Here is an 18,817-nt window from a genome sequence, read left to right on the forward strand (position 1 = left end):
GCCAGCCCACCTCCATGGCGCCGGTGCCTCAGGAAGACTCAGCACAGCCTGGCGGGGCACACACCTCGTGGGGCACTGGTGCACACTGCCCTGGGCAGGTGAAGACCCTGCTGACCCTTGAGGAGCGCCCCCCTGCAGCACGTGCGCTGTGCTGGCCCACTGGCGCGTCTGCTCCAAACACCGTGACCTCCAGGACGGGCCTTCCCACAGCGGCTCCCCGCTCCCCTCCAGAGGAGCAGCTGTCTCCAGACCTGCAGCGACTCCCTGTGTGCAAAGCCACACCCTGCCCAGTGGCGACCCTGCTTCTCCAGAGGGCTCCTCCTGCTCTCTTCCCAGAGGGCACGGAGCTTCAGACGCGCCAGCCCCGGCACACCAGGCTGTGGCTGCCGCTCTGCATGAGCCCTCTGGGTGGGCGCCCGCTGCACGCTGGTCCGAGGAGGACTGCTCCCCAGGGCAGCCTGCCCAGCGTCTCCCTCTCAGACACGGGCACGGAGGCTGGGCCCACTGGCAGGCCCAGGTCCATTCTAGGCAGAAACAAGCCCCCTTTCTCTCAGTCCCGGCTCACCATGACCCCCAGCTGTGCTGTGTTCAACCCGTGCCCCCATTTCTTGTCTCAGCAGCTTCCCCAGGGAGGGGCCGTCCCGCCACCACTGACCCTCAACCCGCTCACACTAAGCCCTTCCTGTCACCTGAGACAAGAATCCTACTCTGCCAACTTGAAACTGATTCTGAGAACAATTTGGAATGAGGAATTTCAAAAGTGGTGGTGCCCAGACAGCTGGACAGTATGAGACGGTGCCTGATTTTAAAGGCAAATACCCCAGGGGCACAACTTCTAATCCACCGTTACTTTCTAATCACATCCAACATCGAGTACCGACCAGTGGGAGACAAAATCTTACTTCTGGATGGAAAACCCAGCACTTCTAGCAATGACCACTATCACGCCCAAGGAAACCAGATGGGTCAGGACCAACCTCACGCAAGGCTCTGGCCGCCACAGGGGAAGCACCGCATGGTTAGCCAGCTCCTGCTCTCTGCCCCGGGAGCCCCCACCAGGGGCTGGCCTGCCCATGGTCGTTCATCTCAGTTTTTCTGCCAAGGAATGACCGGACTCACCAAGGGGGGAACGCGCGTGTAGCTGTTGACGAGGGGTAAGCGAGCCAAGCTGATGATGATGTTCCTGAGCACCGACGTGAGAAACGCAGGGGTGCTGCTATTCCTTTTATGCCCCAAGGCCAACACCGACGGCAAAGACTCCACCATTTCTGCTGCCATCCCACAGGCTGCGGTGATATATGCTGGGTCTAAAAACAAACACTGGGATCAGAGGGCTGTTCTGTCGAAACACAACACAAACCTGCCACCTCTGCTCTTCATCTTTCCACCCCTGCCAAGGCAGAAGGCACGACCCTACGACTAGTCGCTCAAGCCACAGGTGCAGAGCCCCCTAAACTCCCAGGCGGTACTGAGGGCCTGCAGACTTGACCTCCTTCCAACCTATCGAAACTGGCAATCCTCTCCATGCCGGCCAGAACAGTGGTCTTGAACCTGTCTCCCGCTCCTGGTCCTAGCCCTCCTGCCTACACTGCACAACGTGGCCAGCACCCACTGGTGAACACCCAGGAGCGATCGTGCTGTACCCCTCATGCTCTGGCTTTCCCTGGTTCTCCCACGACCTTGTGCTGCTCTCCACGCTGGTGTGCATAGAACCAGGTTGTCAGTCTCTGGCTCACTGTTTCCCAAGATCAGGGGTTCTCCCGGGCTGGGGGTGGGATTCTGACGGGGTGCCACGTCTCCCCTAGAACTCCTGAGGTGGAGTGCTGAGGAGAACCCCACAGCCTTAGGTAAAAGCCACAGCACCTCGAGGGCAGGGCCTGCTTCACATTCACTTTGAGTCTGAAGCACAAGATGTGCCAAAACATTATCTGTTGAGTTGACAAACGTTTCCGGTTGTGCATGAATATAACCCACAGTTCATGAGGTTCGAAGGCTAAGCAACTTGCTCCCATGGAGACGGTTGTTTTTTAAAGATTTTATTTATTTGACAGAGAGAGACATAGCGAGAGAGGGAACACAAGCAGGGGGAGTGGGAGAGCGAGAAGCAGGCTCTCCACTGAGCAGGGAGCCCGATGCGGGGCTCGATACCAGGACCCTGGGATCACGCCCTGAGTCGAAAGCAGACACTTAATGACTGAGCCACCCGGGCGCCCCAAGGACAGGGGATTCTTAATGGGCTTACGGAGTCAAGCCCCAAGCTGAGAGAAACGAAGTTGCCTTTAATAATACTTCTTAGGTAAACCCTGTGCCCGGGGCTCAAACTTCTGACCCCAAGATCAAGAGTCACCTACTCTACCGACTGGGCCAGCCAGGCACCCTGGCGTGCAACCTTGAAGAGTTAGCATCGTATCAAGGTGATAAAAAGAACAAGGTTCTTCCCCTGGCCAGGATGAGATAACTGGCCTACACTGGGCCACGGGGAATAAGCACCATCAACATAAACTAAACACACTCCAGCCTGCGGGCCTGTCTGCTCTGACCTGACCCCTTGAAATGCCGGAATTATTTTCAGAGGAATGGAAATTCAAAGTATGACTAAAATTATGGGAATATTTGCTGAGTACTTAAAGCAACACTGGCCCTTGTTCTGGGTCATACCAGCCCAAGGTCAGTGCCACCGTGTCTCCACTGCACAAACACCAGATAATAACTTGCCAAGGCCACTCGCCTAGAACGTGGCCACGCAGGGAGATGAGTGTTTGCATATCCCTCACGCACCAGCAAGAAGTCATGAATTCACCAACTAAGGGCTGACAGAACCAGAGAGCTTCGAGGTAAACAGCTGGAGAGAAGCTTGGCTGTGTCGTGCAATACACCGTTTCTGGATGGTTATACGATCACAGAACCTTAAACAGGTGACTGTGCTGACTATGACTGACAGGAAAACGCTATCCCCGTCTGGCTGGCACGAATGTCGGCAAAAGGACAAACCATGTACGCACTTGCTCTGAAAAAAGGCACGTTTCCTAAGCCACCAGAGCATGGCTAAGACTCCAGGATTTCAAGGAAGAGCATTCCATAAAAAAGGCAGCCAAGAGCCTCCAGGTGGGCCTGTGCTTCCTGTCTGGGGACGGGCTACAGGCTGGCACTCCAGCCGTACCCTCTGGGTGAGGATGCCTGTAGGCCCCCAGGGACAAGCAGTCACTCAGACAAGAGCTCTCTTCCTGGCCTCCCTCACCCCACTGCCAGCAGAAGACCTGAGTCAGGAGAGGACAACCACAGCGATGGTGCATGTCTAAGTCCAGAAGAGGGTTAAGGTGGATGGGATGTGGATGTTTTTTCTGCGGGAAGAGCAATAATTTTCATTTAAAAATCCAGCAAAACAGATGGCTGAGACAGACACTCAGGTCATCAAACATCCGTGTGGGCACATACACTAACTCCAAGTCCCTCAGTATTTCCAGGTAATCGTTCATCACTCGGTGAACATGCGTGGGCGAGTACGTACGAGAGGGAGTACGTACGAGAGTGAGCACACAGAGAGGGAGCGCAGCGCCTGCCCCCTGGAGCTGAGGGCGCTGAGTCTAGGTGAGGCCTAGAGCAGGAAGCACTAGGATGAAGGAGCAGCTGTGACAAGAGGGGCGTCGGGAGGGCTCCCCTGGGAGTGTGATGCCCCAGCCAAGTTTGCTGGGCCAAAGAAAGCCAGGTGAATAGAGCAGCGCGCTCGCAGGGGAGAGGGCACATGCGAGGTGATGTACGCAAACTGCCCTCAAATCTGGAGATGAGCAACAGAATGTAGCTAAATGAAGTAGGCTTTCAAGTGTCCACACTGACCCTTTTAAAAATCTCTTCTATGAATGAATTTCAAGCCCTCAGAAAAACCGGGTAAGAAAGAACGGATCTTGAGACTTACTTTGTGTGTTTGAATCCACTTCGTCCTCTCTGGAAGCCTTTGGAGTGTTCCTCCTTCTTTCTGGACTAAGAAGCTGGTCCCCAGGCTGCACCACAACTAAAAATCACAACAGAACAAACAGAATTTCCAAACACTTCTACTATTCCTTTTTATTCAAATTTTCACATATAAAACATTTCATGGTGATGGACTAAGTCAGATGGGCTGTAGATTTCCCAGAGTCAGTTTGAGACAGTACCAGACTCAGACATCAGTGTCTGGGCTGGTCCGAAACGCACGGGACTTGGCTTCTGTGCTGAGATTTCCACATCTGTCCACTGCCTGCTGTCTGCCACCTCCTGCCCTGAAGGTTTTTATCAGACAGCTCGTGATTCATTACGGCTAAAAGCATCACTGCAATCCCCAAGAAGTCTGGCTTTGAAAAATTACTCCCTAGATCTTCGTTTTCAAGCTGACTACAAACGCACAGATGAAAACAATTTAAACAATGAAACTTCAAAACACCCTCTAACATGTAAACTATAATGTCCAAATTTGGAGAAATTTTGGCTAATGACCTTTGTTACGGACACTGTCCCTTGAAAGGAATAAGTCATTTTATTTTATAATATATTAACATTACAATGCATTATAGAAACAAGCATTTTGACTGAAACAGAAAACAATCTTTTGAACGTAATCTTATTAAATCTTATGGCATTCGGGACTAAAAGCATGAAACAGTCAAGTAGGACCAGAGATCGAAGGGACATAAAATTAGGAGTATTTTTTATGAAAGCCGGAACTCCAAAATCTAAACAAAATGACCACAAAAGCAAATTCAAATCCAATTCTAGTGCGGAATCCAAGACACCGGAGACGAGCACAAGGCCCACGTTTTACCCACCAAGTCATCCCCAATTCCTGGCTCGGCACCTGGTAAACAACAGGTGGCATAAAATAAACGTCTGTGACTCACTCTGCAGAGCTGACTGCTGGTCCCAGTGACAGAGGAGAGAAATGTGCTGTGCTCACGGACTCACCGGCTTCCAGGACGAAGCGGACACAGTGAATGAGAGAGCAGGCGTGGGTCACCATCTCCGGGGAGGACAGCATGCTCCAGAGGCTGGGCAGCTGCAGGGCCAGGCAACAGCAATCCAGGCCTGCCTGAAGGTCCAGACTCAGCGGGATCTGCTCATGGATCAGATGCCATGCCAGGGCCTGAAGGGGAGGGTCGGCGTTACACAAGGCTCAGGCCTGCCTCCGTCCTGTCTCCGGGCCGCGGGGGAAGCAAACCACCCCCAGCTCTCCGGGAACCGTTCAAAGCGTGAGAGGCTGGCAGGTCCCAACTACACTTCCAGAGGGCCGGGACCCTGTTGCCCACTCCCTTACATTCAAGCCTGACCACCTGCTCCCTAAAGTGCCCAGGCTCGCTTCTCTGCCAGAATGGCCACCCTGATCTCACTGCTCCTCCTTCCTGCAGCTCCGTGGGCTCCTCTAGAAATCATTCCTTGGCCACATGGCGTCTAGGCCAGGCTCCTCCTTGGGGCTCCTAGGGTATGGGCAGGTTCTGCATCAGAGTCAGAGGCTGAATCTGAGAGCATGGGGCCTGGAGACGGCCAGGCATGGGTTCAAATACCAATGGGCCGCTTCTTAGTGGGTGAAACCCGGACAAGCCACCAAACCCCTCTAAGCCCTGCTTTCCTCATCTGTGAAATGGGAATAACAGAGCCCATCTCGCAGAACCGCAGGAAGACCCGAATAAGAGCATGTGGGGAAGCACTTCGCCCTGCACACAGCAGGCACGGGACTGCTGCCGCGGAGGTCACTCCGTCCGGGAACAGTCTGTTTGCCTGTCAGCCTGCGCACCCCACAGGAACCTCCAGGACAGGCGTCAGCAGCCATCTGACTTGGCCTGGCTCCAGGCAGGGGCCTGTTCGTCACGTGCCCTCCTGACACCTACCTCTCCTCCTGCTGGGAGGCGGGAGGCAGAGCCGACGCTGAGTCAGCTGTGCCCTGCTCAGGGCTCTCTGGCTGCAAGGGTGCAGGCTAGACTATTTGCCAGAAGTTGTATGGAAAGGCGATGCACCCACAGTGTGTACACATTTTGGGAGTGACTGTAAGTGTTAACACAGAGTGTTTAATTTCCCATGGCTGAAACATCCAGGTTTTTACTCTATTTATTAAAACATAATTTCCCCAGACTATTTTAATTATGTAAAATTGAGATCCATACTACATTCACAGTGCTTCCTTTCCTTAGAGAAAACGTATTTAATGATGTCTGTCCTGAAATTAAAGGCATCTAAGAGCCAAGGAACGAGGCCCACGCATAAGCACAGGACCCCCTGCACTGTTCGGGAGACCCCCGAAAGGTTTCTGCTCATCTCTCCAGTCATCCTCGCATCTCCCCACCCTGCCTCTCCCGTCCAGACCCTCCAAGACCCACGCCCTCGCCCCAGACACACACAGGGGACACGCCGTGGGTGGGAGCCCAGGTCCCAGGCCTGGCTCTCCAGAGCCAGCTGGAAGTAGGGACAGGAAGTGCTGTGTGGCCAGCGTCACAAGGCACCTGTAAGGAACCCGAGTGGTCAGGGGTATGAATGCGCTCAGGAAAGTAGGGGACGGCTGTGGTGCTTGACCACCTGTCGTTATCGTCCCAGTGAGGAGAGGAGGATGCCCAACTACACAGCTCCTGGGTTTCCTATTTCTCTGGTGACGGTCCCTTGGCACAGAAACACTGACTTCCCGAGCTGCCTCTTACCTCGAGGGTCATGACCACAAACTTCACAGTGTCTCTCTCCTTCTCAGGAGGGAGGTGCAAATGACTGGGCAGTTTGGAGAACACCAGCAGGTACTGGGCCAGGGCCCGGGCCAGAGTGGTCAAGGACCGATACAACACAGCATCTCCTGAAACACAAGACTGTGGGTGAATGGAACTCTAGCAGGGGTTCATGACCTGTGCAAGGCAGGCAGGCCATTCTCTGAGAATCTAAAGGCACCTTCAGCTCAGAAGCACATTTGCACACACACTCAACTGTGCGCGTGACTTGGGATGTGCCCTCCTCTGAGGTCTACCCCAGTGTTCCTCCAGAGCAAGGCTGAGGAACGGCCAAGACATCCAGAGCTAGCGTCCCCAGCGCCGTCTCTCGGTCACCTCTGCACATGCTTCCAGTTTATTACATCAACAGATTGTATCTTTACTCAGCGCAAAGCACGACACTGGCTCTGCAGCATTTTTAAAAAATAAAAGAAGTTTTCATTTTAACTACCAAACAGGTCATTCAGCTTGCTCCAGTAGGTGGTAGGTTCCACAGGCAGGAATGGCTGGAAAACGTGGTGGGCGGCAGGGAGCTGCTGAACCAGGCCGGTCACACGGTCCAGAGTCGCCAGGCGAGCTGCTTCAAAAAGGGGACTCCTCTGGCCTCCGGAGATTTCACGCATGCCCAGGCCCAGGCATGGGGCCAACAGGCTTAAGTTGAACTCCTGGATCAGGACGTTAAAGGTTCAACAACAATTACACACTTTCAACCAGGCAAGAAAAACACAACAGAAGAAAGGATAATGCAGACATTTCTGAGAAAGCACAGATGAGTAAACCATAACAATTTATTTTAAAGAATATTCTACTTCCCAGAATAAATACCATATGGTCTGTGAAGTGTATTTCTGGTCTCTTTGGGATACTTCAGTATTAAAGAAAGATTTTAAATTCTTTTATGCCTTCGGATTTGTTTGAAATAAAAAACTGAACATATGTAACTTTTAATTGATAAAAGTGTAAAACGAAGCTCACATGGCACCCAAGAAATCCAGCGAAACACCAAACATTCATGAAGTTTGAGAACGATAAGTTATGTTCAAAGGCAGCTGCAATGAAGCAAAGTAGCCACAACTGTGGGTGAAAAGCAGCGTTCCTATGACAGTGTATCAATTTGTACTGGGTTCTGCCAACTTTTAAAAACCATTTAAGGATTTTTTTTTGGGCCAATTTTCAGGTAAAATATTCATCTTAATTTAGGTAACATTCAGAAAAGCATATGTCATCATCAGTAACCAAAACTGAACCCTTCTGCTAGAGCCAGAACCTTTAAAACTATTAAAATAAAGTCCAATTACTTAATTTGAAAATTCAATAAACAGACTATTAGGCAAATTTATCATTCAGCAAATCAGCTTTCACTGAATGAAGCTTCAAATGGTTTCAGCAAACTGATTTTGAGCCAATTCTGTTTTTTCAATGCAGCTGCTACTGTCAAACTGATGAAGAATCAGTACTTGGGAAATACTGTCATGTATGTCCCTTCATCCATGCCTGGCCCATCCTCAGCTGCCCGCCCCCTCCAACCCCAGGCCCCTGCTGCTCCTCATTCCCACTTGGTACGTATCGAGGCAGCACTAAAACACCTGAAGGGTTAGTCAGCTGCTCATCCCAGGGGGTCTGGGAAGGAAACTGCTAAGGCTGTGGCTGGTACGAACAGGGGCTCCAGTCCCCACAGGACCTGCCCAGGAGCCGAGGGCAGGGATATGATGCTTTGCAAGGGCCTCCCAACATGCATGCCTGCATGACATCAAGGGTGGGGACGGGGGCAGAGAAGCCCCCACTATAGGTCATGGACTGTTACATACACTATATATAATGGGGAGCAGTCCTCACTGTATGAAGTAGGGGTACAGGGACCTCACTATAAGCAGTGGGGGCAGGAGGACCTCACCACATAAAACAAGGGGGAGGGGTTTTACTAAAGATCAATTGCTGGAATACCATGAGGGTTTAAATCATCTACCATGATAGCATTTTAGTACCTTTCCTCATGACCATGAGGACACGCAGTGAGAACAGACCGCCATCTAAGAGAACCGCTTTTCTTTCAAACGCATGGAATGTTGAATTAGACACAATTTACCTCCTTTTGGATTCTAGTGTAGCTGAAATAACGTCCTGTCCCATCTGGACTAGTTTCCCCACGTCCTGCCTCATCTAGACTACAGTCTCCCATGCCCCATCCTGTCAGGATCAGACACTCTGCCATCAAGGCGGAAAAGTGAGAGGCCCATGTCCTAAGTTGGTCACATGATGATAAAACAAATCAGGCATCCTGCCAGCATCACACTGCTCTCTGCCGTACCGAGTTCATCATGAATGTACTCATGTCACTGGGAGGAATCCGATTCACCAGCTCTGCCCCTTCCAGCAGCGCAGAATCTGACCTAGTCCAGCACTGGGATTTGACTAGACGTAGGTACCAGTCCTGGGAAGAAGGAAAAGATGGATAACCCAATGAAATAGGGCATGGCTTTTAAGGGGCTTCAACTCTACTGAACGTGCGTTGTTTCTTTGCCCACTGCCCCTGACATCCTATGGCCCTAGACCGAAGGACAAGTGGCCTCCCCGGGACTTTGAATGCAGCTTCCATGAAACTGGATTCGAGCTCACTTCTAGCTGGCCGTGCGGCCGCTCACCAAACCACAGGCCTTTCCCAAAGGAACTGCTACAAAGGCTGTGTCTTCGATGTTTACAGCCGGACAGTCTCTGCTTCTCCCCTCCCCTGGTGAACACCCAAGTGTCCTCCTGACTCAGCTCAAGTATGAGGGCAGCAGGCCCTCCTCTTGTGTCCTCACCCTCTGTCCACCCCTCGCCTGGGACTGCTCCCAACATCTCCTACTGGGGTGTCTGCAGCGCTCGTCTCTGTCCAAGGCCGGTGCAGCAGAGGCCTGAGCTCTGCCATTCTGTGCCCACACTATGGGTTTTAAAAAATCCAAGCTCATGTCTACACTGACCTCCCTCCATGAAAGCAGAGTACCAAGGATCTGCCAAGGCCCCAAATGGTCCCCAGCTCTGAGGTGTGAGTTGTAAGGGTCATGACCATGTACCAGGGTCCTTAGGAGAGTGCAATCAACACAGGTGGTCAGCGGGTGTAAGGAGAGGGAGACAGGCCAAGTGGGCGAGCACGACCACCTGTACAGGCTACGGCCACTGCTCTCCTGACTCTCCCCTCTCCCCGACGTCACAAGTGTCCCAAGTCAGCATTTCCTTTCTCACCCCACACTTCCTGCTCATGACCTGGGCTAGGCCTCAGGCGTCCTGTCTGTGACAGGACCCTGCCCACTGCTGGCGAGGAACGGCAGGCTGGGAGCCCCTGGGGGCTGCATCAGGTGCCAGGATGTCCTGCCTGAGCCGTCCCACCACACACTCTGGATCTGACGTACAGGAGCAGTTCGCGCATGGAGTGGGGCCCCACACGCCATATGCACACGTGCTAGACACGTACTTTGTCTGGAGTCACGGTCTCCAGTGCCAGGGGCCCATCCCCGTCCAGCGGGTGGGACGTGACCGGAGGAGAAGGGCCACGTGAGCCTGGTGCGGTGGCGAGACGAAGCCTGTCCAGCAGGGAATAGAGCCTCTGGTGTCTGGAATCCGATCATACGTGGGGTTAGAGCACAGTCTCATAGGTTAAGAAGTGACAGTGGCTTCTTAAAGCGGGATGCAACGTGTTTGACACTTTGTCTCAGAGCTGCCTCAACACCACCCAGACAAGGTGTGATGCAAATTCAGGCTCGAGCTTATTTTTTAATAACCGCAGTTCACGCCCCACAAATGCTCTGCAGACATTTCATTTATACTTGAACATTGTAACAGGCAATACATGGTTTAACAGCTAATAAAAGCATTCTTTACAAATGCAAAATAGATCATCTATTCTAAGACCCAAGTGTACAAAATCTCCTATTGATTCTCCCAACATGATACAATTTACCAATTTATGTTCACTTCACAGAGTAAGCACCTCATCTGGCACAAGATATTTATAATCTTCCTCTGCTCTGAATACTAAGTCTAGAGTCAAAAAATAATAGTTTGACCTTCTACCATCTGCTATGAGAGCAACAACTTCATGATGCAAATCACAACATAACTGGGCCCAGCAAACCGAAAAATCATGGAAACCATGTGCCGCCCACCGGGTTAGGCGCCTTCCCAATGTGGGCACCGGCGACAAGCCACAGCGCACGGTTCTACTCTGCTCTCTCGCTCGCACTCGCGAGCACACACGCAAGTGCACACACACGTCTTCCCCCACGTGCAGGGGAGAAGGTGAAATTTAAAGGTAAAATGTACTTAGTTTAGTTGTGGACACAGATAATTGACGTCATGATTTCTGACAAAGGCTTCTAAAAGACTATGCAGCAGAATGAGGGGACAAATACTAGAGAGAGATCACATTTTAACAAGATGCAGATTTTTGCATGCCAAGACCCAGGTAACGTCTTTCAGCTTTGCCCACTCTTACTGAGTAGCTAGCTTACGTGCTCTGATTGGCTAAGCTCAAGCTGCTAACTCCGATTCTCCTTTGTCACAGGTGGGTGGTGGGGCAATCTGGACACGTACAGGTCCCCAACCAGCCAACGGGGTGCAGGCATGTCTCCTGACTACAGTAGAGGTGGTGCTGTCAGTTCAGTTCACTTTTTATAAAGCGAGAGCCCATTTTGTTTAATGTAGGAACACTTTCTATTAGGGCCTTTCCGCAGTGAACTCGTCTACAAAGCACATCAATCCCCCGTCCTGAGTTGGTTCCCTTACAAATCTAAGTCTTTACATCCAAAAGCAAGGAACGCCTGGGTGTAGCATTACCTCTGGGCCAGCCCGCTGCTCTGAAGGTACTCCTGGATCCTGCTGAGTTCCTCCACTGGCAACTGGGCCGTGCTGCTCTGAAGTAGACGATCACACATCAGCAAGTGTGTCACGTGTAATGAACTAACATAGCCTTGCGCTCGTTTAAAAGGGAAAGAGTGATGTGTACAGTTTATTGCAGCAAAGGCAGAGAAGAAAGTACAAGAAGCACTCATATCAGACACACAAGGAACGAACAACCTATGCATCTCACACGTGTTTCTCGCAGTGGTGTATGCAGACTGCACCTGTGAAGGAACAAACCAGGCGCCTCTTTGCTACTCTGCTAAGTTCTCAACAAAACGCAGCGCCAGTGTGTTCCTAGTACCTGTAAATTTGCAGCCAGAAGCATTTCCACCCGGCGACAGGCTAGGGTGTCGACCATGCGAGCCAGCACACGGAACGGAGTGCACAAGAGCTTGTCCACATACAGTGTTAACACAGCGCCCGACTGGCTCAGGTGGATCCCTTCCAAGCACTGCAGCGTCTTCTTCAGGGCGGTGGGCTGGCGGGGGGCGCGGAAGGAAAGCAACAAGAGCACATGTTTTGCCAACTGGAAGTCAGCAGTTTAAAAATTCCAGTAGTACATTTTTAAGGCGGAAAAACACCCTGACTGGCCACAGCTGGCACCAGGGAGACTTACGGCTGAAAGATTCTCACAACGAGACTGAATTGCCTGGATGAAGAGGCCGCTGGCGGCGGAGTTCCGATGAACAGCGCTAATAAAATCCTGCACGGGCGGCTCGTGGGACAGACTGATCAGGTCCTGGATATGATTCACGATGAGCCACGTTAGGTGCTCTGAATCGTGTAGGTTCTGACACTGAGGAGAAGGAGCGACATACTCATTCTCAAGTAAACAAGGACAGAACAGACATGGACGCCACAGAAAAGGCCAGAATTAGGAACGAGAAAACAAATTCCAAATTATAATCCTCACTGAAAATATCTAGTGTTTGACCACCAACAATCATCAGGGTCGGAACTCACGTCATAGAATCCATCACCTTCCACCCTACACTGTGGCCAAACCTGCTGGAGGTCAGATCCCGCCCGTCAGGGAAATGCGGTGCTCCAGGGCAGCTCCAGGGACACCGGCCAAGGGCCAGAGGAGGAGCGGAGCAAGGCACAGGGAGCCTGCCAAGGACCAGTGACCCCAGGGCAGCCGAACAGTAGGGGCAGCACCGCCCTGCCCTCAGGTGACTGGACCCACACCGTGATGAAGAACAGGACACACCCTGCACTGTCCAGGCTCTGGTCTGGCCCACCGAGAGTGCTCCCCAGTTCTCCTTCTCTGGTCCTGTGACAGGTCAGTGGAGAAAATGGCTTCCCTGTCATGCCACAGTTTTGATAGAATTCCTGAATCCAAAATATCAATAGATTCCACTAATCAAATGGACATTAAGGGAGAAATTTAAGACTTATAAGGAAGTAAATATCCATCTTTGTATATGCGTGTTGCCTTTTCATCTGAACTCATAATCCTTCTAGCAGAAATTGTAAGAGGAAATCAATTCTTTGATATCTGGTTAATGATTAGTATTTTCCATGTGGAATGATTTGATAGTACTAATTTATACAATTAATATTTTTCTTACATTTCTGTGGAAAACAGCATTATACAATTACACTAAATCATTTCTCAGAAGTAGAAGATAGAAAAGCTATTTCAACATAAAGAATGTAAATCAAAAAATGAGTATCAACAAATAGCAACAAAAAATCTGTTTGATAACAACCAGTTGCTTGAAGGAGTCCCCTTCCTTTTTCAATCGAGAACATCACATGCTTTGCTGTGTGAAAACAGTATGAATATGGTGCCATGTTTGTGCCAAAGAAAACTCACGTCCGGTTACCGGTAGACAAAAAGCACCAAATCCTAGCCAAAATGCCACAATAGGTTTTCTGAGTGATGCAATTACAAGGAGACCGTATTTTCTCCTGTTTATTGGTTTTTGTCAATTTTCTATGCTAAATATGTGATGTTAGTTTTATGGTAAAAAACTCTACAAAACTTTTTTTTAAATGGATGACATTCCAACAAGAATATATTTTTTAAAATTCAACGATGGACACCAACACGCTCTGCACAGATGGTAAACAGCACTGAAATCAGAACCCACTCCGAGTCACGCTCACCAAAGAGGCAACAGCTGAGTGAACCCTTCTGCAGACAAACCTCCGCGTGCATGACCTGCCGAGCAGGACCTGCCAGAGCTCACTGCAGCCCTGTGCCGACGGCGGCGGGGCAGCAGGAGTTGGTCTGCAGAAGCATCACCCACACTGGTGCTCTCCAGGGCCCCGGCCCACCAGGACCTGTGTTTCCAGACTTACGACATAATCGCAGAAGAGAATGAGAGCTCCCCTTCGCACTATTTCTCTATTGCACATCCCAAGCTTGCAGGCTGCATCGGGACCCTCCTCCTCTCCAGGCATCTGGGGGCTGAGTGACTTCGTACTGGACAGACTGCGTCTCCTGGAAGGAGCAACAGACGCACTGACAACGTTTCCGGGACAAGAGAGAGCTTATCTTCAAAGCAGAAGATGACCAGAAGTTCCAGTGCTGGAGCAGACGGAGGGGGGGGCGGTGCTTAAACCCTGCCGCACACTCCTAGCGACCTACTTCTGAGCCGTGGCAAAGCAATTATGGGCGTCAAAAGAACACAGAGATCTAACAGTCAAAGGTTCAACTTAAGGCAGACCTGCCATGAAGCCACACCTTCGATTGGCACTCAGGCACCAGAAAACACAGTCACCGCTTTTGGGATTCCCAGTGTGGGTTTGCAAGAATGCTGCCCACCGCCGGGAGAAAGCCCTTACGCAGTCGGATTTCCCTACACGATTACTGGTGAAGGGCTGCCACCCTCACCTGCCCACAGGGTACGTACCACCACACCAACCCTCTCTGAAAGTACTTCTGCAAAACTCATCCTCCACTCGTGAAGGTTACTTTCCTTCTCAGTCGACGGGATCACACCCTCGGGAACCCTTGATGCTGCCACAGGACCTCAGACACAGGTGTGGCCACACGTGCGAACGGCCCCTGACAGAAGAGTCTGACTGAGGACAATACCCTTCCCTCTGCGACAAAGAGCCTGTGCGTCTCTGCTAAGGCTTCACGGGGACAGAGGTCATATGAGGACAAGAACATTCTGAAATGTCCCAACTTTGGATTTACAAGAGGACTGGTATAAAATAGTCTGCATATTAAAAAAATGTTCAAACTACAATTTCCCTTTCCTCATCTGGTGAGTGGACGCGCCTGCTGTTACCCGTACAATGGATACTACTCGCCAGTCGGAAGAACAAACCACTGATCGGTGCAACGCCATGAATGAGTTTTAAATGTCCTGTGCTAAGTGACGAAGCCAGACTCAAAAGGCTACAGGCCGTAGGAGTCCATCCATACGGCACTGTGCAACAGGCTGAACACAGCGATGGAGCGTGGGACCAGTGGCTGGGGGGCAGGGGGCAGCAGGTAACCAAACAGGACGCAGTGAACCTTCTGAAGTCATGGTACCATGCTGTATTGTGACCGTGGCAGGGTGTTCATCTGACAACATCTGGTACAAAAGAATGTGTTTCCCTGTAGTGTAAGTCATAGGCCAATGAACAACCAACCAACAGAAACACCCCCTCCTCCCAAACCTCCTGCCAACCACGGTGTTTGTGTCTCATGATGTTAAGCTATAGGGGACCCTCTGCAGGAGAAGGAGCAGAGTTGGAATTCAAATCCCAGCGGTAAGATTTCAGCTTGAAATTCAAATCCCAGCAGTAAGATTTGAATGTCAACCCACGTCAATCCAAACTGAATCCCAGCTTATAGTAGGCAAGCCCTGAAGACCTTGGGACAGATGCGGCTAGATACTGATGGTGAATGAATGCCCCAAATCCAGGCCTGAGAACTGACGGGTGGCCAGAGCACACCCAGTGCCAAGGCACGTGCAAGACTGTAACAGGCCACCAGAAGGCCAGACAGACTGGAAACAAATCAAAAGCCTATGAAGACAGAGCCCCCCAAACAAGAGGAAGACAAGAGCAGCCCTGCTGTGGCAGCCGCGGGTGCTTCCTGGGGCCATGCAGCTAGAGTATGGCTTCTCCGAAGCTCGCCCGAGAGCCTGCCTGTGCAAGCTGGGGAGGGCTCTTCTGTAACCGTTGTATGGAGCTGTTTACCTACTGAATCTACAGATAAAGAAAAATGGAGGCCAGCCCTGTATGGAGGGCCTGGTCAGTGTCCCGAGGCAGAAAGGAGAAACAAGAGGAATACGTGTGGGGAAGGAAGAAGAGAAAAGTCTTGACCGGAGATGATAAGCATATGTTCACAGAAAAGCCTCCAGAGCCCACGAAAAGCCTCCTGGGGCTGCTGCGTGAGCTGGGCCAGGTCTCAGGGCGTGAGGTCAGTGCACGAGACCAACTGCACTTCCACAAACCAGCAGCACACCCTGGGAAACAAAACACTCTTCCAAGTACCATTTAAAACAGCATTCCAAAACATGAAATGTATAAAATACGAGTAATGCTTGCTCACGACACAGTATGAGATACTGTTGTGGCAAATTAGAGACCGAACTACCCGGAGAGAGACCATGCTCGAAGACTGAGAGACTAGACGCTGGACGCCAGTGCTCCCTACATCCCAGAGCAGCCGCAAGTTCAGTCAAGAGGCCAGCGGGCTCATTTGTCGACATTCACAACTTGATTCTAACACATAAATGTGGAAATGCAAGAACGTACAGGAGCCAAAACTATTTCGGAAGTAAAGAAGCGTGGGGGATCCGGCACGGCAGCCGAGGGGACGGAGTGGTGACAGAGCGGTGTCGGTGCTGCCGTGACGGTGGAGGCGCCGACTGAGGGACATGAGCAGAGTCTGCAAACAGGTCCACACGTCTGTGCCCCACTGCGCTCTGAGAAAAGTGTCAAGGGAACTCGAGAGAGAAACACAGTCTTTTTCACATAAAATGCTGAAAGAATCGCCCTTCAGGGGGTGGGGTAGGGAGATGACTCTTCACCCTCACGCTTTGTCATACACAAAAATTAACTCGGAATGGTAAACACTAAAGCTATGCAAGTTCCAGAAGAAACCACAGAAGAAAATCTTCGTGATCCCAGAGTAGGCAAATATTTCTTGGATGGAACAGAAAGAGAATGAAACAAAAACTGGCACACTTGATTTCATAAAAATTTAAAAATTCTGCTCTTCAAAAGAAACCATTAAAAAAATTAAATGGCAAACCACAGATTGAGAGAAAACATTTACTTAGATCCATAATATATAAAGAATTTACAACTCAATAACAAGACAACAAACAGCCAAATTTCAAAAAACCGGCGAATATCTGAATACATTCTTTACAACAGAATATTCACAAACGGCCAATTAGCACATGAAAACACAATTACCTTTATTAGTTATCAGCGAAATGCATCCACTACAAGGACAAGAAGCAACAGCTCTGTGACATCAAGCGTGGGTGAGGAACTCACCACCCCACTTCCCACGTCTCTTCACCTCTAGAGCAAACCTCCTCCTAGGAACTGTCCAGAGCTGTGTGGTCCAAAATGTCCCTACTTGAGTCATCTTTTTTCCTAAACTTTTACTTTGGAAACTTTCAAGCCAACAGAAAAGCTGAAAGAGTAATTCAATGAACAGTCACACCCACACCCTCCCTCTTCACCTAGATTCAGCCACTAATACGTGCCACCTTTGTGCGCACACACAGGTACGCTCTGCACACGTTCATACATGCACACATACATTCCACACGCACGCACATGTGCACTCCACACACGTGCACTCACACGTACGCACATGCTCTACACACACACACACACACACACACACACACACACACACCCTTTCTGGGCTGTACCACCTGAGAGTGCTCGTGGGTGAAGACACCTCGCCCCTAAGTACTTCAGCAGGGGTCTGCTGAGAACTTCTCATCACCACAAAACAGCAGGTCCCTGAGAACTCATTCAAATTCCTCCATTATCCCAATAGTGTTCTTTCTGGATGTTCAAACCCTCAGATCTGTGGAAGGCCCCTCCTAATTATCAGACTGGAGTCCACCCTCCCACTTCCTCTTGAACCCACTCTAGGTCCCTCTGTCGTCACCACCCACCAGCCATCAAAAGGAGGACAACGAGGAGGAAGAAGAGGAGGTGGGAAAGGTAGAGGGGAGAAAAGACGGGAGGAAACTCACTGGCTCACACGCCTACTGGGGTGATGGACAAGTTCTCACTTTCTGTTCATCTACACACACCTGCTACCATTAGCAGCTAACTCAAGCCCCACCCGGCAAGTCTTGCCCAGCACAACTCAACCTTGGGTGCCCATGGGAGTTTCTCACGGAGACTGTGAGAACACGAGAGCCCAGGATCCTAATTCCTAAGGTACCCAGCTGCCAGGTCTGGTGGTGGGCTGGGCTGCAGTCCTGGTCCCTGGAAGCCCCCTGGTGGCTCTGAGGCACACTCCTCAAGGACTCAGGGCCTGGCCTGGAGTGTGTTCCCTGGACCAGAGCATCAGCACCACCCGGCTGCCTGGCAGAAAAGCAGAGTCCCAGGCCCCACCAGTGATCTGCTGGACCAGAACCCGATTTTAATAAGCTCACCGGCTGACTTGTATGTACACTGAAGCAGACACTCATTCTCTGTTCCTGACTCTTATAGTAGGTAACGTTCTCGAAGCATTCCCAATGTTTTCACTGGTCTGTCTCCCCCAACTAAACTGTAAGCACGCACAAGGCAGAAAACACATATGATTTCTCTTTGCATATCCCACAGTGTATAGAGCAGAAGAAACATTGAAAGACGCCTACTAACTCTGGATTTTCCAGCTGAAAGCAATGGAGGGGCCCAATTAGGACTCCAGGCCTCACACAGTTCAGCCTTTCCACACTGAGCAGAGGAGCTGACCTTCGCCCTGCAGCCCTTGCTTTCTCTCCTCGCCATGGGCTCTTGAGACTTCCAGAAACTCTGCACTGAGCACTCAGCTCAGCGGATGGGCGGCAAAGCTTCTATTCCCATTATGTGTGCTAATGGCTAAGCAGGACAGTGCCCAGAAATCAAGGCTCAACCCTGAAAACGTTTTGCAAAAAGGGGGTCACCCCCAATCAGATACTTAATGAGTCTTTGTGAATGACAAAAGATAGGGTATTTCCAAGCAGTTTTGAAATGTTACTCAGTAATTACTTCATTAACTAAGAATAACCAGAACCACATTTAACTTGTAACGAAGTTAAGACATTGCAACA

The 18,817-nt window shown here is 50.7% G+C and overlaps 1 protein-coding gene across 1 annotated transcript in view; it reads right to left on the reverse strand.

Annotated features, from left to right (window-relative positions):
* The window catches only part of HTT (huntingtin), a 137,113-nt gene that overhangs the window by 20,819 nt on the left and 97,477 nt on the right, over window positions 1-18,817 (reverse strand). Inside the window, exons 42-52 of the mRNA XM_087864327.1 lie at window positions 13,899-14,040; window positions 12,208-12,387; window positions 11,893-12,069; window positions 11,526-11,602; window positions 10,165-10,303; window positions 9,022-9,144; window positions 7,165-7,378; window positions 6,657-6,802; window positions 4,936-5,113; window positions 3,914-4,009; window positions 1,120-1,307 (exon numbers count right to left, since the gene is read on the reverse strand). Coding sequence (XP_087720453.1) covers window positions 1,120-1,307; window positions 3,914-4,009; window positions 4,936-5,113; window positions 6,657-6,802; window positions 7,165-7,378; window positions 9,022-9,144; window positions 10,165-10,303; window positions 11,526-11,602; window positions 11,893-12,069; window positions 12,208-12,387; window positions 13,899-14,040 — 1,660 coding nt within the window. The remainder of the gene's footprint in view (window positions 1-1,119; window positions 1,308-3,913; window positions 4,010-4,935; window positions 5,114-6,656; window positions 6,803-7,164; window positions 7,379-9,021; window positions 9,145-10,164; window positions 10,304-11,525; window positions 11,603-11,892; window positions 12,070-12,207; window positions 12,388-13,898; window positions 14,041-18,817) is intronic.

Source organism: Ursus americanus, chromosome 8 (assembly GCF_024610735.1).
Source record: "Ursus americanus isolate L20-20 chromosome 8, mUrsAme1.1.p, whole genome shotgun sequence".
NCBI lineage: Eukaryota > Metazoa > Chordata > Mammalia > Carnivora > Ursidae > Ursus > Ursus americanus.